Below are 24074 nucleotides of genomic sequence, written 5' to 3'. Positions count from 1 at the left end.
GTTACTTGTGGTACCCGAAGCATTAGAGCTAGAAATCATACGTAGTATCCACAACAAGGGACATTTCACAGTGTCTAAAACAGAAGATCTGCTAAAAAACGACTTTTATATTCCTAACCTTAGAAAACAAATTGAACAAGTTATTTCAAATTGTGTAGAATGTATTTTGTGCGACATAATGTATTTGAGCGAAGGATTGCTGAATCCCATACCAAAAGATAGTATTCCTTTGAGCACTTTTCATATCGATTTTATAGGACCATTACCGTCGACAAATAAGAACTACAATCACATCTTAACCGTGGTTGATGCATTCACAAAGTTCGTGTGGCTCTATCCAGTAAAGTCTACATCAGCTCAAGAGGCATTGCAGAAGTTGAAACTGCAACAATCAACTTTCGGTAGTCCTTTGAGAATTATAAGTGATAAAAGTACAGCGTTTACCTCTAAAGACTTTGAAGATTACTGTAGTCAAGAGAAGATCCAGCACATATTCACAACTACCGGCGTTCCTAGAGAAAATGGGCAAGTGGAAAGAATTCATCTCACTCTGATTCCAGTCCTATCTAAATTATCCATAGATGATCCAACCAAGTGGTACAAGTATGTTGGAGATGTACAAAGGATCTTAAACAGTACTAAGAGCAGAAGCACAAAGAGTTCTCCATTTGAGCTTCTCACTGGTGTTAAAATGAGAAATCGAGAGGACTTAAAGATTATGGAAATTCTTGAAGAAGAAGAAAGAAATACTATGATGAAAGATCGAGAAGATATGAGAGAGGAAGCAAGGAAAAACATTCTAAAAATTCAGGAAGAGAATAGAAAAACATACAACAAGAAGAGAAAAGAGGCACAAGTATACAATGTGAACGATCTAGTTGCCATACAAAGAACGCAGTATGGAGGTGGACTAAAGTTAAAGCCAAAGTTCTTCGGTCCATATCGTGTGACAGCGAGGAAAGGCAAAGATCGTTACCAGGTGGAAAATGTGGGACACCATGAAGGTCCTGGATGTACCACTACTGCAGCTGATCTCATGAAGCCGTGGACTTCTACTATATAGGACTATGTGTGGTTCCTCCACACTTCTTTCTTTCTTTTTTCTTTTTTTTTTTTCTTTTGTTTTTTTTAAATTTATTTTCAGGTGCTGTCTTGATGTTCCAGTGTTGCTGATCCATGTTTTCGTGGACGAAAAAATGTCAGGACGGACAAGTTGTAGTATCTAGAAGTGCGACACAACCACCAGAGGGCCTCACCGATGCGCCAGCAGCGAGGTGAAAGAGGAGTATGACAGAGACTCTTCTGCTGTCCTACACGAAGGTGGTGAGATGTCTGTCTGCACATGAAGGTGTAGAATAAGGAACTGTAGTTTTCCACGCGAAGGTGGTAAATTGAACTGTTTAATACATCAGCAAGTGCGAGTAGGCACTAATCCGTTATGTGATGAGACTGGTAAAACTATACAGAATCCTGTTTGTATCAAACGGCACTTGTATTTAATCTAATTTGTACCTTTTCTGATTATCTTTATTAAATGTTCTGTGGTGTGGAAAACAACGTTGGAATTGTTATTTAGCATCTTCAACTCCCCCACTACATATATATATATTTGCAAATCCTCATTACAACTAATGAGAAGTTAATAAGGACGGTATCTAAACTTTTAGAAAATATAACAAAATTTTATACAACACAGCATACCTATATTCTTTTCAATAGACACTACATCTAGATCAATAGAAACTTGTGAATTTTGTAACTTTGTATGAAATATTTCAGAAAATATCTAGAGTGTTTTTAACAGCCTATGGGACAGTGAGTCAAATTCACATAAAAACATCTAGTAAGCAAATACAACGCATTACTGGTCCTATATCAGTAATGGAACCTAAAATGCATAGCATTAAATCAAGCAATTCCCAGTGTGCAGTGAATCTTATGAAGTAACCAACAGCAAAACCATTTTTAACCAATGGCTTCCTAATGATAAATAATAATTATATCTCATTACTATGGATTTTTTTTAAAATTTACAAATGAATAAGTTTAGAAATATGTCACTTTAGTATGATAGACAAAAGGACAAAGTATGCAAGAAAGCAGTTAAAACATTATTTTTCATCAGCAACAGATAGGGTGCATGGGAGGAGAGCTCAGAATCAAAAATTCAAGGCATCATTCTAACGCAATTTTCTTTTTTCTTTCTTTATTCCCCTCCTTAACTTTCATATGCCACAAACTTATGAAATTTTAAATAACTATAAATGTGCTATATGGTATGCATGTAACAACGTGAACACACAAACACTGGGAATTTCAGCAAGCATTTTGCTACCCATACACTAGTATATATCCTTGCTAAAGGTGACCATTTTGGTAAATAACACAGTAAATTTTATTCTATCATTGTCTTATTTTGAGAAGCACTCTAAAGTTTGAATTAAATTAGTTTTGTTAAATTATAAAAACAAAAAATAAGTAAAATCAATCCAAGGGGGAAAGATTATCTATTTAGAGTTTAATATTTCAGATTATTTTCAAATCACACACATTAATTCTCCAAAAATAATATAGGGTGATCTTTTTTAAAGTGACAATGTTTGGAGCGCCCTGTAGCGCGATCTAATAACTGAAATGGGACCAAACTTGGTATTTAGACTAATCAAGACATGGGAAAAAGGATTCCGTGAAAAAAAAATTAGTTCCAAAAATTGCCGCTAAGCTATTTTGTGGTGCTGCTGTAGCTTACAATAACAAAAGTTAGCATAAAACACGGGTATCAAAGAAAAATGCAAATGTTGTACGATGACAGCACCAGTAATAGGGGCTATAAAAGCAAGTAGTAGACAGCTCCGACAAATAATCTCAGCTGAAGTAAACGAGCTCCAGTGGACATGCCTCTCACGTTACCGGAAGTGCATTACTGGTAAAGCTGTATTACATGAAACAATGTAATGCATCTGCAGCTCCTGACCTCACACCATGCGATTTTTGCTCTGGGGTTATTTGAAATCTCAAGTTTATGTTGGTGAGTATCAAATTTGTCTATTCTAAAGGACAACATAACAAAGACACTGCGGAATATTCCTTGTGATATGTTACATATGGCTACAGAGAACATCGTGCACAGAATGCACGGTGTTATTTCTGAGAACGATGCTCACATTGAATGTGGTCTAATTCCTCACCGGGGAAGTTAATGTAGTAAATAAACATTAATAATTTAACTGTACGATTGTATGTCTTGATGTCCCATGTCTAAATCCCATGTCTTGATTAGTCTAAATACCAAGTTTGGTGCCATTTCGGCTATTAGATTGCACTACAGGGCGCTCCAAACACTGTCACTTTAAAAAAGATCACCCTGTACTTAATTCAGTACTATAATTATGAAAAAGATGCTGTCTTAACAAACACAATATATTTTGGTTATACTCACTTTTGGATTTCCCCTTTTGTTGCATCTAACATCATAAGTACCAGATCTGCTGTCCTAGCAACAGCAATTACTTGACGCCCTCTACCTTTACCTATTAAAACGTGGAAGAAAATAAATATTATTTGAGTGTAATAAAAATATTTAATTGAAAACCATTATATAAAACTAAAAAAACTAAACTCAGTAGCATAACAGCCCTAATGGGCCAAGGCCTGCAATACCCAAAATCTGCTTTCTTCACCATGGGCCAAGGGTTCCTAAGCATATGCCCTGAACAAGTGGTCTGCTCGTCGCAGGACCCCCCCCCCCCAGTGTTTAGTCCCTAAGCGAACTTAGTACTCATTTTATCAACCCAAGGGATGAGAGGCTGAGTCAACCTTGACCAGCCTGGGATTCGAAACCCGGACCTGTGGTGCTGCTGCGCGATGCACTAGCCACTGCGTCACCGGGCCTCAAAAATCCTTATATTCCTAATACAAATATATAACAATTTTTAAAAAGATAGAAGAAATATATACCTAAAACACATTTACAAGATACTAATAATACTTAAAAGCACATAAAAAAAGTACACTGCGCAGAAAAAAAAAAAACAAAGTCTCAGTTCTATATCTGTTCTACTGGGCCGATTGACAAAATTCAAACTCAGTTTTTCATACCTCGAAAGCGCAACTTAAAGATATATATTAGATTTTTATATAGCTTTGTTCTAATATAGGTATTCTGACACAAAATCAGACTTTTTCTGAAACAACATGCCAATTGTTTTCCCTATTTCAATTCTACGACTTAAATTATGCCTAAATGTTAATTTGTAAAATTTGGTGCGATATTTACAGAAAAATTCAAAAAATTATCTTTGTGCATTTTTTTCAGTTGTGCAATTTGCCACAGTAGAAGTTATTTCCTTTTTTATTGAGATCAGTTAATAGTTAAATAATTATGGAAAAATTTACAGTAAATTTAAGAAAATATCTGCCAAAACCAAGCAAACTTTCTAAGTCTTTGTGCCTTTTAGGTTCAGGATAATTGATAACAGCACTTGTTTTAAGAGGAAATGGGAACAATTTATCATTTTTAATGACTTAAAAGTAATTCAGTTCTTCAATGTAAAAATTTTGATTTCTTAAAATTAATTTTGAGTCCATATTCACATGCAATTGAAAAAACGGATTTCAAATTCTTAATACCTTCATCTTCATCTTTGGCAGGAATTATGATATCATCAAAACACAGAAACATGACCTTGCAAAATTAGATCCTTGAAAATGGAATTTGCATATCTTTGAAATACAGAAGGTGAGGAACAGAGACTAAAAGGTACACCTTGCACAAAAAGCAATGGGACAGTTCTATATCTCCCATTCTACTGGACTAATCGTCAAACTTTTACTTTAATTTTCCTTGTCTCGAAAGCATGATGTTGAATATACATTAGATTTATACATAGCATTGTTCTAACATAGGTGTTTTGACACAAAATTGGAATTTTTCTGAAATAACATACCAACTTTTTTTCCATATTTTGATTCTACGACTCTAATTATGCCTAGATATTAAATTTTGTAATTTTTGATGAGAAATTTATGGAGAAATAAAAAAATTTATCTTGATCCCCCCCCCTGTTTGCACCAAGAATAATCCACTTGGCAAACTTCTTAATTTATAAAAATCTGCTTTTCTTTCCTTTTTTCAATTGTACAAGAACAGAAAAAAAGGTCATCGTTCATACTTTCAAATAATTTTAACAAAGCGCATAAACTACATTTTGGTGTTATTATATCACTTATAATAAATATGCCAAATTTCAAAACGAGCTAATATATAAATTCACGTATATCTTGGGAAATTTTGAATAAAAAGCTCAAATTTTTTGCAGGTATGCTTAGAAATACATCTATTTTAAGGTGATGGTAAAAGTTTTATAGGTTATAATGAAATTTTTTTTCGAAAATTTATAAAAATTATTTAAAAATACGAATTTTAAAAATAAATCACAAAAAATGGGTGAATTTTATTTGGAATGAAACTAAATTTTGAACTGTGAAAGAAGGAATCAAGTTAGTGTAATAAAAAAAAGAGAAATTAATAAATACATACCAAACTGAGTTAACATTAAGGAGCTAAAATTTTGAAAAGAGTTAATTTTTTAAAAACTACTCGGGCAATTTTTATAAAACTTGTCATTTCGGAATAATCTGAGTTGTAGAATCGAAATATGGAAAAAAATTGGAATGTCATTTCAGAAAAGCCCGATTTTGTGATAAAATACCTCTACACTACAAAGTCCATAATTTGGAAGTCCATTATCCGGAATGATCTATAATCTGGACCTCAAAGCCACAAACTTTACGCATGCGCATAATGTATGCTTTATGTATGCGCGTGTTGAAAGAAACGTTTAATAACGTAAACAAATAAATATTAAGCTTCTTTTTTTGTAAAATTTGATACCCTTTAGATCATAATTGCTCTTTATTTCATAAATTTCGGTTTCATATTTTTAATTGTATAATTTCTGCATGCCATCTTATCACATTTAAATTGATGATCTATAATCCAGAAAAACGCCTAATCCGGAATCACCAAAGTCTCGACAAGTCCGGATTACAGACTTTGTACTGAATTAGAGCAATTCCATATATATAAATCTAATACATACACAAAGTCACACTTTCGAGACATGAAAAACGCAATTTGAATTTCATCAATTGGCCCTGTAAAATGGGAGATATAGAACTGTTCCCCCTTTTTTTGCACAATGTACAAATAATGAAATAATTTTTTTAATATTATAGAAAATTTTTAATTATTTTTCAGAAAATAATTTGTTTTTCACATATTAGTATTATATTTAACAATTTTTTAATAAAAGATGGTATGTTATGATGGTATCAGGTATACTAACAACATAAATGTTTATTGAAACAGAAAGAAAATTTTACTAATTCGACACCCAAAAAAATATTTAGTACTTTAAATGATAACTTAAATTTACCCTTTTCAGTTAAACTTCTTAAGTTAATAATCAAGCCAATATTCAGAAGACCTGAAATTTTGGAATTCACTTCAAAGCACTAAAGATTGAAACAATTCACTTTCAAAAACTGAAAATTTTGCCTATTTAAATACATAATTCACTTAAGGAACATTAAATGTAGTATCTGGTTTTCAATTAACTGATAAAAATTATGACAATTGCGTAAAGTTAATTAAAGATCGTTTAGGTCATAAAGATATAATCGATTCTTTTATGAGTAGAATTTTAAGCTTGCAAAGTGTTAAAAAAATCTTAATGTCCCAGCTTTGAGAAAGTTATTTTATGATCTCCATATCACTCTACGAAATTTAGATTCAATGCATAAGGATTCAAAATCCAATAGTCCACTTTTGATTTCAATTCTTCTAAATTTATTGCCAGAAAATCTTGTTTTAGATTTTAAGCCAAACACAAATTCCAAATTTTTAAAAGAATTTTGAATTACATCTATAAAATTTTTACCATCCACTCAATGTAAATGTATTTGAAAGTATACCTGCAAAAAATTAAAGAGTTTTTTTTTATTCAAAATTTCCCAAGACATTTATGAATTTACATATTGGCATGTTTTGAAATTTGGCATATTTATTATAAGTGATAATAACACCAAAATGTAGTTTACGAGCTTTGTTAAAACTATTTGAAAGTATGAACGATGACCTTTTTTCTGCTCACGTACAATTAAAAAAAGGAAAGGAAAACAGGTCGTTATAAATTAAGAAGTTTGCCAAGTGTATTATTCTTCGTGCAAACTGGAGGAAAAAAAAAAAAAAAAAAAAATTCAGCAAGATACATTTTTATATTTATCCATAAATTTCTCACCAAAAAATATAAAATTTAATACCTAGGCATAATTTGAGTCATAGAATAAAAATATGGAAAAAAATTGGTATGTTATTTCCAGAAAAGTCCAATTTTGTGTCAAAACACCTATGTTAGAACAATGCTATGTATAAATCTAATATATATCCAAAGCCACGCTTTCGAGACAAGGGAAACGAAAGTTAAATTTTGACAATTAGTCCAGTAGAACAGGAGATATAGAACTGTCTCGGCGTTTTTTGTGCAAGGTATATCTTTTAGTCTCTGTACCTCACCTTCTATATTCAAAGATATGCAAATTCCATTTTCAAGGATCTACAAGTAATTTTGCAAGGTCATGTTTCTGTATTTTGATGATATCATAATTCCTTCTAAAGATGAAGATGAAGGTATCAAGAATCTGAAATGTGTTTTCTCAGTTGCATGTGATTATAGACTCGAAATTAATTTTAAGAAATCTAAATTTTTAAATTGCAGAAGTGAATTACTGTTAAAGTCATTAAAAATGATAAACTGTTCCCATCTCCTCTTAAAACAAGTGCCATTATCAATTAACCTGAACCTAAAACGCACAAAGACTTACAAAGTTTCCTTGGTTTTGCCAGATATTTTCTTAAATTTATTATAAATTTTTCCATAATTGCTTAACCCTTTCAGGGGCGGTGGTTTCGCCTTGAAACCGCATTTTCAACATTTTTTTTTTAATTTAGAAAATTTGGTTTTTTTTTTTTTTCTCAAAGCTTTCTGGACGATGTACTATCCTGCAGAGCATAGGTTAAGATCTCAACCTAGCTTTCTACATGTGACAAATAGCAGTCTGTTTTATAAATATATATATATATATCCCTTCTTTTAACAGACAGCCACTACTTCAGACTGATGTGTTTCTAAGAAATTTGAACTTGGCAAATTATAACTTAAGACTTGGTTTCGCTGGTCAGTAAAAATCCTACACTAAGACAGAATTGAGGATGGCTGCTTTGGCCACTATTGGGAAAAGATTTCCAACAATGCAATGGTTGCACTGGTTACACCAATGCTTCTGCTGTGGGTGCTAATAGTAATGCTAGTGCAGAGATTTACTCTCAGCACTTCTGCTTTAACAGAGCTGTTGGTACAAATTGTATCAACAACGATGCTGAAGAGATGCAAAAGAGATGACCAGAACATTGTGATATTTACTAATTCACAGACCACTATTAAAACAGTTTCTTCAGTCATACTTTCAAACAATGGGTCTGTTCTCAATTATCAGTTTGTGATAAATCCTGTAATAAATAATGGTCACAGTGGAACCCAAGTCATTGTGGAATTGCGTGTTACAAGTTTATTGACACTCTGGATAAGGCTGGATCTGTCCTTCCTTACCCAATGTGCAAACAGGAGGATTGGGTCAAGGAAAGTGCTATAAGAATTATTGGAGCCAGATGTGCAGCTCATCTTCAAGAGACAAATTGGGACTTTGTGAAGGGGAAGATTTGGGGTCCCTAATGGAGAATCCCATTCCTTGCAACTTACCTAGACCTGTCAGTGTTGCTAACTTTGGATTAAAAACTGGACATGACTGCCTCAGGAAACACCTATACAGATTTGGTTTAGTGGAGTCTCCATCTTGCCCATTATGTGATATTGATGACATGTGTGGTGATCATTTGGACACTTGTTCTGTACTTAATGATGTGGCAATGGCTAATGCTGTTAAAAATTATTTTAATTTTTTTAATGCTTCTGAATTGTATTGGGCTGCTCATCACAGACTGTGTTATAATGGCAGTCATGCCATTATAACACAGTCTGGCACATGATAAAAAAAAATCTGCTGTTATTGACTCTTTCACAAAAGTTTGTAAGGCTTTACCCAACAAAATCTACTGACAGCACCAAAGTAATATCTAAACTGGAATATCAAAAATTTGTCTTTGCAAATCCTTCGTGTATAATTTCTGATAAAGGTTCAGCATTTACTTCAAAAGATTTTCAAGATTATTTTATTATTTTTTCAGCCAGCAATATCCAGAATATTCAAATTACTACAGGCCTCACTCCTGCCATTGGACAAAATGAGAGATTGAATTCTGTAATAATTTCTGTTCTTTCTAAATTTTTGATTCAAAATCCATCAAAATGGTATATGCATATCATGAAATTCAGCAAGTGATAAATTCAACATACCAACACAGTATCAATACAACTCCATTTGAACTCATGTTTGGAACTAAAATGAAATCTGCTAATCATGACAAAATTACAGAGCTGTTAAATGCAGAGATCCAGTTAGATTTCATTAATGGTCGTGATGATCTTTGTAAGGAAGCTAAACAACAAATCTCGAAAGTATAGGCTAAAAATGGTAAAACCTACAATTTACAACGTAAACCATCACTGTAAGTTCTAACTTCATGATGTAGTGGCAATCAAATGTACACAATATGGATGGACCTGGTCTTAAACTGAAACCAAAGTTTCACAGACTATACAAGGTCATGAAAATCAAGTCAAATCACACTTATGATGTTGAAAAACGTGGTTTCTTTGGTGGACCTATGAAAACAAATTCTTGGGTTGAATTTATGAAACCTTGGACTTCATCAAAACATATTATCTGAACGTATTACTTCATCAGAACATATTTAGGGTTTTATGGACTGATCCATGTGAACTGATCTGCACTTTTGGACTTTAATCCTATCAATCTTCTCTTTGATAATGATTACTAACTACTATTTTTCTTTTTATTTTCTGGGTGCTATTATTAGAATATCCTGATTTTCAATCAGGTACTATTTCTATTTATTCATCTGCATTAATTTAGTATTTTCATTTATTGCATAATAGTATTGGTATGTTCATTTTCAGTGTAATTTATAGATTAAATTTCACTGTTTGCTTTTGTCATATGAGGGCAGATGATGATGTAGGATGGCTGAATTATGTAGGAAATGGTTATGAAACTGTAACTGTAACTGAATTATATAACACTAAAGTGCCATTTAGATAAGCGTGTAGACAAGACATCAATGATGACGAATGCAGATATGTGAAAATTTTGTGATAATTATTCTTTTTACTTTTTCCTCATTTTAATTTACATATATAAATTGTAGATAAGTGATAATTAGATAAGTTTTAATGATGATTATTAGTGATCTTTTCCCTACAATAATGGTATATGGGAAATATGCTTTACTATGTGACTCAAATTGATAATGTGTATCCAATTAAACTGGCTCACATTCACCTTTAAATTTTAACAATCCTGTGTAACATGGCAAGCCTACAAATGCAAGTGGTTAAGCACCCTTTTGATATGCCTCTTTACTACAATTACAATTATTTTTACAGAAGAGTAAATCACATATTTAAACAATTCTGAAGAAGTGTTACAAACACATTAAATAATAAACCATAGACATTTTTACAGTATTTTTTTAATCTCACAAAGTAAGGTACTTACAGCATCAGTGTAATTAATAAAAGTAAATGATACATTCCAGATTAAATTCTCGTTTTGAAAAAAATAGATAAATAAATAAATAAATTCACTCAGCATTACTGTTTCATATCACAAGCTGCAGCATGATAAATCATTCTGTTTCTCATGAATATAAGCTTTGCAGGATGAATTTAAATACCTTCTTTTAATTTAATCTCAAGAATTAAAAAACAGGAACTTGTCAAAAGTCACTGACAGAGATGACAAGATTATTACAAGAGAGTAGGCAGAGAAAACAAGGATTTACAGGATAACACTTAAAAAGAAGGTGCATGCCTTTTGATTTAGCTAATGGCAGAAACAAATGGAAAGAGTAAAGTAAATTGATGTGTTCTTAATCTTGCCAGGTAGAATATGTATCTAATGATTTACATCAAATGATAACTGCATACCTGACAACCTCTAAAGATAAAAATTCAGAAGATTTCTCCCCCAAATTCAGAAGATTTCTCCAAAATTCAGAAGAACACGAAGAATTAATATCATGCTTTGATATTAAAAAAAAAAAAAAAAATAACAATTTATACAAATAGAAAAAAGAAAATTGTACTTACATTAGTAAATCTCAATTAAGTAGTAACTAAAAAATTTATAGGAAACGTAAAACAAGAACTTAATGTTACACAAAAAAATTATTGCAATGAATTTAGAGTGCATTTTTTGGCTTTAGCCAAAAATTCTTGGGAAAATCTCCTGTCATAACAATTAATTTCCTCATAACATTTAGCAATTAAAACGCTTTCTAGAGTTTTTGGTGAAATTGAAGAACGAAACATAGTTTTGTTTTTCTTCACAACACTGAAGACTCTCTCGCACTCAGCATTACTGTGTGGAATTACGAGAATAGCACATAAAACTCTTGCTAGTCTATCATATTTTGGTGTTCCATCAGCTCTTTTTATTCTTTTTAAGGTACCAACGAGGACATCAAGTCTATCTTCTCCAGAACTGGCAAAGTCTTCAAACTGTGCAGCAGAAAACTGGTTCTGTAGTTCATCTAAAGCATCATTATGGCATTCATTTTCTTTAATTGTTAACAAAAATGGAAATTTATCAATAAAAAAAACGAATCTTTTCAAAAGATGAATTTTCAATTTGTTTCAAATTTGCCACTTCAGCATTTAAAAGAACTTCATTTTCCAAAGGAAACTTCCTTACAATGTAATCACAGGCTGAGGAAAAGTACTTTCTAACACATTGAAAAAATTCTTTTTTCTCATAATTTTTCAAAGAATTTACAAGTTCCCTGGTTTGATTTCCAATTATAAGATCATTGTCATCCTTTTGATTTGCCAAACTATTATAGGCAACACGAATCAACACACTGTTTTTCACAACGGATGGTTTTACAAACTTAGTATAAAGTTCTTTCAAAAGATCATTAAGAATTCGGATAAGCAGGGGAGATTTTGGCGAAGCTGATTGTAGAAGGGTATTTACACTTTCAAAAATCTTAATGGTACTTAACACAAAACTACAATATGCTTTGTTCAAATCCAAAGAAAGAAGATAGAAAATCCTTTCCTCCCGGCTAATAGAAGACTGTTTTTCTTCTTCCCTTCAACGTCTTTAACAAAGTTGACCTTTGAGGAGTCTTCTAAGCATTTTCTTTTTAAAGGGTTTGATTCTGTGTGTTGGCTTTTCCCTTTTAAAGCATTTTGATTAGAAGCAAAGTTGGTTTTTGGAATCTTATAGGCCGACAAATTTGATGGGATCTGCGGTTTCGTTTTGGTCTCTTCAAGGAAATATTTTAGCAATGCATCCCACTGTTCAATAAACCTTCCTAGCGCTCTGCCTAAGGATAACCATCTCGTGCATACATGTTTCAGAATTTTTCTCGTTTCACCAGAGCACAGTTCTTGGAAATTCATTAGGTATTTTTCCTTTTTACACTTTTTTCCAGATAGAAAAACACATCAATCAAAAGCTGGTCAATATTTAATGGTAAAGCAGCTGCAGCTTTTTCTGCTGCAAAATTAATTAAGTGGCATGGGCATCCAATAACAATTAATTCATTTTGTTCTTTTTTGAGGAAAGAGGCTACACCCTTTTTGTCAGCCACCATGACGTGAGCATTATCTGCACCAAATGAAATGCAGGTTGATAATGGGATGTTAAGTTGTTTCAACTCATTAATTACCAAGGAGGCATAATTTTTCCAATTTTAACAATGGAAGACACAAAAGATGAGTTTTCATTTCATTAGAAACATCACAGAAATATGTGACAACGATGGGATAAAGCTTCCAATCGCTGTCGTTGCTGCCATCGATTGACACCGAAAATGCTGAATTCTGGAGTGCAGCTATCGTTTCACTTTGTGCATCGCAAACAATTTCGTTCACAATAGAAGATGTTTTCGTCTGAGCACAAGCATACTTCTGAGCAATCTTGGAGTCGAGAAACATCCGTCTGAAAAGTTGACCGGCGTGATCAGCAGCGCTTAGCGGCACGTTGTGTTCGATGAGGAATGCAGTAAACAAACACTCTGCCAAAATGACATCGGCATCCCAATTCATAGCCGAATTTAAAAAAAAAATCATCTACTTTCTTTGACGTTGTCGAAGCCGAAGCATCAACTTCATGCTTTTTAGACTTAACATGCTTCACAATGTCGCTTCTTCCACCGTGACTTATTATGAAGTCACACATGCACATGTTGCAAAATGCATAGTTATTCACTTTGAAGGATTCTTTAATTGTTGGAAATTCGGCTTTGTAGGCAGGAGAAACCGCACGTTACTGGATTCGAAGTAGTCGGTAGTTGGCGGTAAAACACGATGCAATTGGCGAAAATCGCTGAATTGGCGAAAAATTCTAAAATTTTGACAAAAATCACTACAAACACTTGAAAAAGGAAAAAAATCGTAAAAAATGGATTACGATTGTAAAATCGTAAAGACAAATGCATTTTCGTAAAAATTACGAAAAATTCGTAAAAGTTGGCAGGTATGTAACTGGTGATGAAAAATGGATGCTTACAAGAATGTCAAATGATATCAAATTATTTGTAAGCCAAGCAAATCTACAGGATTTGCTACAAAATAAGGATTACATCCATAAAAGGCTTTGCTAAGCATCTGATGGAATTTCAAAGGAGTAATCTAATAGGAGCTTCTGCTACTTAAACACACAGTAATTCTGGAGATGTATTGCTTATAGTTGGACCATCTTTGCAATGCCCAGAGATACAACCATTACTGGATAATCATAGGGGGGTAACATTCTATCATAACCATGAAAGTCTTCACATTCTTGTTCAGATTTGAAAAAAATGAAAGTAGTTTAGATGGGAAATTTTATTGCAGTTCCTATTTCATTAGCTGTTGCTCCTACAAAATACTACCTTTTTCAATTATTACACAGTTTTCTTTGGGGACAAGTATATGATGATGTAAAAAATCTTGATTGTTGACCACAAAATTTCTTTCACAACAAAGAAGGAGTTATACTAGAGATAGATTAAAAAAAAAAAAAGCTATGTATGCAAGCAGCAGCTTAAAGACAATAATGAAAAATACATTGCAGATTACAATCCAATGAATTTATGATATGACAATGGAATTGTTTCATTGAAAAATACAAAATCTGTGGCAATTTCAGATGATGTCACAACGTACATGTGATTAGTTGGTGCAGTGCAACACCCGGACACTGGACTGCATTATTTCTAGATTAATCCTATCATATGACCTGGTACTTAATGATGATGACATAACTTATTCAGAACTTATATTTTTGAGAACCAAAAACTTTTTATACATAAGCTTCCATGGTGGATAACTAATCACTTTGCTTCACCCCTGTTCTTGCTAAAACACTACCTCACTGCTTTCTCCTTATCATAAGAATATAAAAAATGTAAATGTTCGAGGCACGATTAGAGAACCAAGTGCAGTGCGACCACAAGTGTGAACTGAAATAAAAATGATTATTTAAGCTACCTCGGCTGACATGTTTGCTCTTGATTATAGATGAATATTTAATGAATAATCAATATTTCCTATGCCATTACAGCTAAGTCTACAACGACATTACAGTTAGTGGACAGAATGTCATAAGAGCGGGTGAAAAATTCATCTATGGAATTATACAGTGTGTGTGAACGACAAGGATTGAGGACGTGTTATGACAACTAATTTTATTTTATTCTGCATCCATATGAAATTGATCTATTGAAATCTATACGAAATTGATTAATTAATATGCATCCATGTGAAATTGTTCTTGATCTATTCAATATCCAGAAATGAAAAAAAAAAATCCTATCATCTGCAGTGCTTGAAAAATTAAACCAGGAAAAGTTATTACTGATTTTAGACTAGATAGGGCAAGTACCCAAAGTAAAATAAGGAATTAAGGGGCTACTGCAAATTTAAATATAATTTTTATTTATATATTTTTTAACTTACAAACACACACATATACTATATTTATATATATATACATATACATTCTTGAAAAAAAAATACATACACCCAGAAAATATTGAGTCACAACTAGGAAATGCAGTATACAAATGTGGTTTGGTAAGTTATATAAATGATTAAACTTGCAGCACCAATCAGCATTAAGGAGTGATACAACATGCATCTGAACAGTGCAGCTGATAGGATGTAAAAATACAGGTTCTACAACTCAATATGGGGTTAATATACAGAAGAAACTTCATTAATTTGATATCTTGAACGGGTCAACCCTGAAGATAATACTATTATTACACTGAGTAATTAAAATCAAGGAGAAAGTAAAATACAATATTAATGCACACTATATTTAACCATTTATAATCTGACTCCAATTGTAAGCTGATCCCAAGAGAAAAAATAAAAATGAATAAAAAATTTAAACATACTGATGATACTGATATTGATTCCAAGCTGAAGAATACTTTTTAAACTGTCCCCCACACACGCATAAAAAAAAAGGTTGGGTTGAAATAGGGTAAATTACACAATGATTATTATGTAGCAATTCCATACACAATGAAAATTTTCTTTAAAAATACACACAATTTCTTTATGATATTCCATGAAACCTCTATTTAATTAATAAAAGTTAAAATAATTAATTAAAGTTAAAACTCCTAAAGCACAAACATTTCTACCAAAAAGAAACAATGCAGCTGCAACTGTAATATAATAAATTATGAATAATTCTCACTATTACCAAAATAAACTCAAAGATCCACAACATTTCACGTACCCAAAAAATATTACATTTAAAACTTATAACCTTTTAGTGAAAAATGAGGAAAAGCAAATGCTTCATTTATAATTTTCAGACAAAAATTCTGTACGTATCCACATTTACTGTCTAGATTTTTTTTAATTCTTTGTTTTTTATAATTTTATTTTGAAGCAACTACATAATTAGTAACCTTTTAAATATTAGCTAAATATGTATAGTTGTCATATTTTTTATATTTATCTCAAAAAACTACAACATAGTTAAACATTTCTATTTGTGCCATGACCATAAATAATTGCTTTACAAATATATATAGCATGCACATTTTCAACATAGATAATATATGATTTTAAACTTTTACTTCCATTCTTAATTTTGAAATGATAAAACTTTTTATTGTAAAAAAAATGGAAACCAAAGATGAAAATAATAAGCACAAGCTTTTAAATCAAAGAGCTTAAATACTGAAGGCTAATTTGACATTTTATTTCAACATGCAATAAAATTTTCTCTTTCTTTAAAAAAAAAAAAAAAAAAAAGGTGGAAATTAATAAAATTATTTGCAATACAAAAGACAAATATTCAGAGTAATTTTGCAATAATGCCAAAAAGAATAATTTAAAGCTACATATAACTACTATATAATCAATTCATAAAATTATCTCACAAATTTGCCATTTCATTATTTAAAGGTAACTTGAGGGAACATATCTTTAAAAGAGATAAAATCTTACCAGCAGCAGCTCCTTCAATAATACCAGGTAGATCAAGAAGTTGAATATTAGCTCCTTTATACTGAAAAAAATGAAACATATAAATTTCTGCAACGATGTAAATTATTTAACCAAAATGACAGAAAATTCTTTATTTAAAATACAGAAATTGAGGACCAAAAATTGATTAAGTGATTTAAGGTGTTTATATTTTATGTAATCTCATATTTTATCAAACAATAAATAAAAATGATGGATTTGTTTAAAATAAAAATAATGGATTTGTTTAAAATAAAAATAATGGATTTTTATTAATTTTAGAATGCTGAACACAAATATGACAACTAAATTTTTTTGCAATATGACTTATTTCTTTCACTTAAAACTCCCAATTAAAATTTTATAGTTTCAATTAAAATGATTGAATGCTATACATGGTGACTCAAACATAAAATTATTTTATTCAGTATGGTCGATATGATGAGACACAAATATGGTTATTCTAATACAAAATTAAGTTTATTTAGAGATAACTAAAGTGTTATTCAGATTTGGATACATGCATTTCATGCTAAAAGAGAAATACTTAAAAAGTAAATTTTTTAAAATTTTATTCTAAAAAAACTGTTCAAGGTAATAAAAAGTATAGCAAATAGGATAATTTGCAGGATTCAATGCATCCACATAAGGGGATTGAAACACCTATTAGTACAACTGAACAGAAAGACAAAAATATGGCAAGCATGGCACTAATAGTTCACTGACCATTACAAAGGAACTTCTATAGCATTATCATAACAGTGAAAGAAAGTAACATATCAAATGACATCTGTTGTTGACCATTACAGCAGGTTTTAAGACAGTTCAGACACTTTTAGCAAATGATGTCGAAGAGTGCAATCACGAAAAAAAATGAAGACACTCAGACTATGAAACTCAGACTATGGGAGAAAATCATTCCTTTTTGGTGGTTGGTTTATCTAATAACAGCAAAGCACTTGAAGGCTCTCTGCCTAAGGGAAGGAATGCCTTCATGTCAGATAGTTCTAAAGGAAACTGGATTGTACAGATGGGGAAAACTATGAAAATGCACATACCGCCAGCCCATTATTTACATGGAGGTAGGAAATAGATGACAAGCCCAAACTGGTTTTTCCTATACATTGCCTTGAAGCAGTGATACACTCCTCTTAGTGACATAAACATTCAGTGACTTGCCATTAAGATCAATAGGCTTTGACATAATTGGAGTACACATTTTATAATTATGATATAAATAAAAGTACAAAAGTATTTATTTTCTTTTTTTACAATATTTCAGACACCTAAGTATGTGAGAAAATACATATTTAAACATTTCATTCCGAACAGAATTAAGTGCTACACTTTTCCCAGAACAGTTTTGATTTGAATGAAAGTTCCTTCCATAAAGAAATTTTAAAGTAATTCAATTTTATTCAGTTAACGATTAGGAAAAATTAAAACCAAAATTTGTTCTATTATTAATATTAAAGTTATGTATTATTTCTTTTCTATTTACAGAGCTACTTTCTCAAATACAGAGGGTGTTCACACATTTTTGTAATGAGTTTGATTTTCTCCATGAATTTAAATATTAATTTTAAAATACAAACGTGACTGGCATCAAATTAGAATAAGGTTTATTTATCGTCTTCAGCATTAAAAATATTCTTTTCTTTAAAATGTCAATGAAAAATAAAAAAAAAAAGGTTATATTTTTGCACTGTCTGAAGATAAAATTCTCTTATTAATTTTTTTTAAAAAAAAAAGATGTGAAAAGAATGGTTTTAATATTTCTACACATAAAATAAGTGACATAATTAATATGAAAGAAAAAAATCATTAAAAAATGCATACCCAACAAAGGTACATACCGCTCTTATTAAATCTAAAGTCGCATCTCATGCTTTAAAAGAAAATCCACCCCCCCCCCTCCAAGGAGCTATTGCAAAATCTTTAAATATCTCTGTAGGAACTGTGAACAAAATTATAAAACCTGATTTAAAGCTAATCAAAACAAAAAAAATGCTGAAACATGTAAGACTATGTGCAGATTGCTGCATGAAAATTATTTGGCAGGTGAAAAATAGAAATATACAGTTAGTCAATAAAGTCTGCGTACATCAAGAAAAGTAATATCAAATCCAAATTTTAAGGTGCGAAAAGGGTAGTTTCTTAAAGTTTTATTTTTTAAATATTTAGTTTCAATAAGGGACTTTGAAATTATTTAACTGTAATATTTTCATATCTAATAATTTATGCACACTAATTTTTAAAAGATAAGTGGCCAGAAATCAAAGCTACAATGTGAAGGAGGCGGGGGATTTCTTATCTAACTTTTAAACTTCAAACTTGAGAATGCAAAGAAGGTTACACTTTCAAGGTCATTGACTTCTGAAGTAAATTTCACGTTGATTAGAAGTTGCTATTTCTATTTTCTTTGACGAAAATGACAACCAATAAAGAAATTCCTTTAGTTACGAGACAACTAATTATCAAATTGAGAGATGAAGGTAAAACTCTTCGTTATATTGGTAAAACCATTGGAAAACCATTTTCTAGTGTGCAAAGAGTTATTCAAAACTGTCTTGACACTGGTAGTCTTGCTGTAAAACCAAGATGTGGGAGACTGAAGAAGCTAACGCAGAGAGAAGAAAGAAAAATTCTTTTACGAATTAAACAAAATCCTAAACTTTCTGCTGCAAGCATTGCAAAAGACATTTTTTTAACTAGCAACAAGGACATTTCTCCTGAAACTGTAAGAAAAAGAGCTACGAAAGTCCGATTATCATGGACGCAAACCTAGGTCTAAGCCATACATTTCCGAGACAAATAGAAAGAAAAGAATTGCTTTTGCCAAAACATATTTAAACTCTTCGCAGGACTTCTGGAACAATGTAATTTGGTCAGATGAAAGTAAATTTACAATATTTAAAGTTAATGGCCACCCTATTGTATGAGAAAACCAAGAACAGAACTGAATCTGAGAAATTTAAATCCAACTGTCAAACATGGAATAGGTGGTGTGATGGTATGGGGGTGTACGTCGTCGAAAGGAGTTGGAAATTTTCACATTATTAATAAAGTCATGGATAGTATGTTTATCTGGATATTCTGAAGAAAAATCTACGAAACAGTGCCCGAAATTTAAACCTTTCTAATACCTTTATTTTCCAACAAGACAACAACCCGAAACAAACAGCTAAAATTGTGAAGAAATATCTCCTCTATCACACTCCAAGACAGTTGTGTACTCCTCCACAGTCACCAGACCTCAATCCAATCGAACATTTGTGGGCAAAATTGGAGAAATGAATTCGAAAACACAATATTACGTCACGAAATAAGCTAATTAGTAAATTGCAGGAAGAATGGGCGAAATTTACGTCGGATGACACTGAAAAACTAATTCAGTCAATGCTGAGACGTCTGCAAGCTGTTTTGAAGAACAAAGGATATCCTACAAAGTATTGAAGTAATATAAAAGCTTATGTGGGAAATGTTATGTCATGATATTCCCTAATCCCCTACTGTGTGACATATGCATTGCGTCAGCATGTGTTTCCCGCCTTCGGGAGAAGACGAGGGTTAGCTGGCGAGCGGAGCAGACGTCGCTCGATCGCTCGTATACCATTTTCATTAATTGTAATCCGAATGTAATCTATATTTGTAAATAGTAATAAATGTGTGTTATCAACTATGGTCGTTGCCTTTCCCCACATTTTGGGGGCTCGACCATGCCTTTTGTGCATGCGTTATAATCGAACCCTAGACACCAGCAATCACTAAAGACGTTCAGAAAGCTAACAAAGGCAAGACGTGCCTTTTATGAGGATTTAATATTCTTCTTCAAGCTAGACGACGTACGTGAATGAAGACGTGCCTTTATGACGATTTAATATTCTTCAATCTGGACGACATATGTGAATGATGTTACATGCTACTTGTCCATTCTTCTGATTTTGGACGTTAAATCGAAATTCGATTTTGGATTACATTGGATTGGCCAAGATATATATTGGATTATAAGGACTGCCCCGACATTAGGTAGGCCCATTTTTCCCTGATTCATTCATAATTTATTAGTATTACGATTTTAAGCTGTGTTTATACTGTTTAATTCTCATTCATACATACCCTATTTCATATTCATATTGTCCTATTTTACTGTTTAAAGAACTATGGCCCTAAAATTAGGTGATATCCCATTGATAGCGAATTCTCTTAAATATGGCACAACACGAGTTATTAAATTATTTAATACCGTGCTCGGATATTCCGATTTTGATCATTCTTCGCGAAAGGGAATGCGAAATTTTGCCGCGTTCCCGTACAGTCTCGATTTGGCAAAACATAAAGAACTTCTATTAAAAGATTTCTCTTTATCATATTTTATATCAGTGGCGAATTTATTGCATTTGGAAGCTTCCACTAATAAAGATGTTTTATGTGAAAAAATTTTTCATGCGCTCACTAATCTGACGAATTTTCACAATTCCCTAGATGTTAGTTTTTTATCCGATGACAATCATTCAATTTCAAACACCGACAGTGCATCGACGCCTGTAGGTCTAAGTTCTTCTGTTCCCCCTTCCCCTCCCTCCACGGCGCCAAGCCCAAATCGCGTTGTTTCTTCTGACGCGGAAGTAATAAATTTGAATTCGAGTCGCTCCGGTGTTTATATTACGGCGAACACCGAGATGAGTCATGATTTATGGTTTATTTTGAGAGATCTTTCAAACACTTGCAGAAACTTTTCAGGCAATGATTCCTATTCAGTCCGCGCTTTTTTCAACGATATAGAGGATAATTTCCAATTATTCCCAAATCTTACCAACCAGCAAAAATTAGTTTTTGCGAAACGACTTGTTGTGGGTACTGCTAAAACTTTTTTGTTTTCACAACGGAATCTCAATTCATACGACATGTTTAAAACAGTATTACTTAATGAGTTCTCCGATAAAATGACTTCTATTGAAATTCATAAACAACTCGAAAGAAGAAAAATGCGCTCGAATGAAAGCTCTTTGTAATATTTTATCGCAATGCGCGAAATTGCGAATCGTGGTGACGGTGTTATCGACGAGGCTTCTGTCATTCAGTATACCATTCAAGGAATACTAGGTACCCCATCCGATAAAATTATTCTCTACGGTGCAAAATCATATTCTGAATTCAAGGAAAAGCTACGCACTTATGAATCTGTAGTTACGACTAGACATACAAATATCTCTCATCCATCAAATTTTAAAAATACGAATAATGGCCCCAGACGTGGTACTGGACGCAAAAATTCAGACCAACAACACGACACGAAATTTAATAATACTGGTCCATCTAAAACAAAACCACAAACTTGTTTTAACTGCAATGAGGTCGGACACCTCTCACGGTCCTGTCCTAATCGTTCTCTTGGCCCAAAGTGTCTAACTTGTTGTCGTTTTGGACATAAATCTATGGATTGCCGCCCCACTACATCAAATGAGACTTCCACTCCACCTGCCGAAGTAAATACAGTACAAACCTCTCACGGTAATATGTGTAAAACTGTCGTTATACTCAATAGCACAGTTTCTGGATTAATTGACACTGGAAGTGAGGTCACATTACTGAACGAAAACACATGGATTCAACTTGGTTCCCCACCACTTTCAAATAACTCTGGAGTGTTAACTGGTTTCGGATTCTCGAAAATTCCTATTATTGGCTATTTTCAAACCATTATCAACATTGATAATCAGGACTTTCCGGCTAATATTAGAGTTGTTCCAAATCATTCTATGCAATTTTCTCTTATTGTAGGATGTGACGTAATTACAAATGCTAAATTAACTATTACACCAGACGGTATATATTTTTCAAAACCTTCCGAGCAATGCTTTGAAACTGCTCCTGAATCTTTCTTTTTGCAATAAATGATGATGTTCCAGCTTTTGATATAGGTTCAAATGTTTCCAAAGAAACTCGTGCTGCGGCAGAATGTTTGCTGAATTCGTATGTCCCAAATAAAACAAAGACGACAGATATTAAACTTAATATCACTCTATCCGATGATAAACCGATTTTTCACCCTCCTAGACGCCTTCCTTTTGTTGAACGGGAAATTGTTGACAAACAAATAAATGAATGGTTGAAACTTAAAATTATTGAACCTTGTTCATCTCCATATGCCGGTCAAGTTCTCGTGGTGCGTAAAAAAGATGGTACACCCCGTGTTTGCATCGATTATAGAAAACTTAATCGACTTTTAATTAAGGATCATTTTCCTCTTCCTCTTATTGATGACATTTTGGATAAACTGCAAGACGCCCAAATTTTTAGTACTATTGACCTACGTAACGGCTTTTTTCATGTGCCAGTAGCGGACGAAAGTAAACCATATACAGCTTTTGTAACTCATAACGGACAATTCCAGTTTCTTCGAATGCCATTTGGTCTTTCAAATTGCCCTTCAGTATTCCAGCGCTTTATAAATTATGTTTTTCGTGATTTAATTGTCAAAGGTTATGTTTTACCCTACATGGACGATGTAGTTATTCCCGCCAAAAATGAAAATGAGGCCATTCATCGTCTCAACCAAGTACTCAAAGTTGCTAGTGAATATGGTCTAGAAGTTAATTTTCGTAAATGTCAATTTCTTCACAAAAAAAATCGAATTTCTTGGACATATCGTTGAAGGTGGTAAACGTTTTCCTTCCCCTTCGAAAACAAAATCTGTAACTAACTACCCCGAACCTAAGAGTACGAAAGACGTCCAACGCTTTCTCGGTCTCACGGTATATTTTAGGAAATTCATCCCCTCATATTCTAGCATTGCAAAACCCCTTAGTGATCTCCTTCGTAAGGACACCCCCTTTCAATTTCATGCTGATAAGAAAGCCGCATTTCACAGATTAAAATATTTACTTTTTCAACAACCAGTTTTAAGTATTTTTAATCAAAAGAGTCCTATTGAAATTCATACCGACGCATCCATTGATGGCTTAGGGGCAGTCCTACTACAAAAATCAATGAACGATAACAGCTTTCACCCTGTCTACTACATGTCAAAGAAAACATCGGACAATGAGCGTGAATACACCAGTTATGAACTCGAAGTCCCTGCAATTGTTGAAGCTTTAAGAAAGTTCCGTATTTACGTCCTTGGTTCACATTTTAAAATTATCACTGACTGCAACGCTTTTGTACAAACTTTAAATAAAAAGGAACTCAATTCGAGAATAGCCCGATGGGTTTTATATCTCCAAAATTTTGACTACGAAATTGAGCACCGTACCGGCTCAAAAATGGCTCACGTGGATGCCCTTAGTCACAGTCCATGTTGCATGACTATCCAAGACAGTGTCCTCCTCCAAT

General features: G+C 32.5%; 1 protein-coding gene across 1 annotated transcript in view; it reads right to left on the bottom strand.

Annotated features, from left to right (window-relative positions):
• Positions 1–24074, bottom strand: part of LOC118183919 (developmentally-regulated GTP-binding protein 2) — a 100105-nt gene that overhangs the window by 50212 nt on the left and 25819 nt on the right. Inside the window, exons 5-6 of the mRNA XM_085817059.1 lie at positions 16719–16779; positions 3440–3530 (exon numbers count right to left, since the gene is read on the bottom strand). Coding sequence (XP_085673185.1) covers positions 3440–3530; positions 16719–16779 — 152 coding nt within the window. The remainder of the gene's footprint in view (positions 1–3439; positions 3531–16718; positions 16780–24074) is intronic.

The sequence above is a fragment of the Stegodyphus dumicola genome, chromosome 5 (genome assembly GCF_044657685.1).
Source record: "Stegodyphus dumicola isolate Sdum_Otavi_A_Nest chromosome 5, ASM4465768v1".
In the NCBI taxonomy this organism is placed as follows: Eukaryota; Metazoa; Arthropoda; class Arachnida; order Araneae; family Eresidae; genus Stegodyphus; species Stegodyphus dumicola.
The sequence above is the reverse complement of the archived record's forward strand: the minus strand, read 5'-3'. Positions and strand labels throughout refer to the sequence as shown.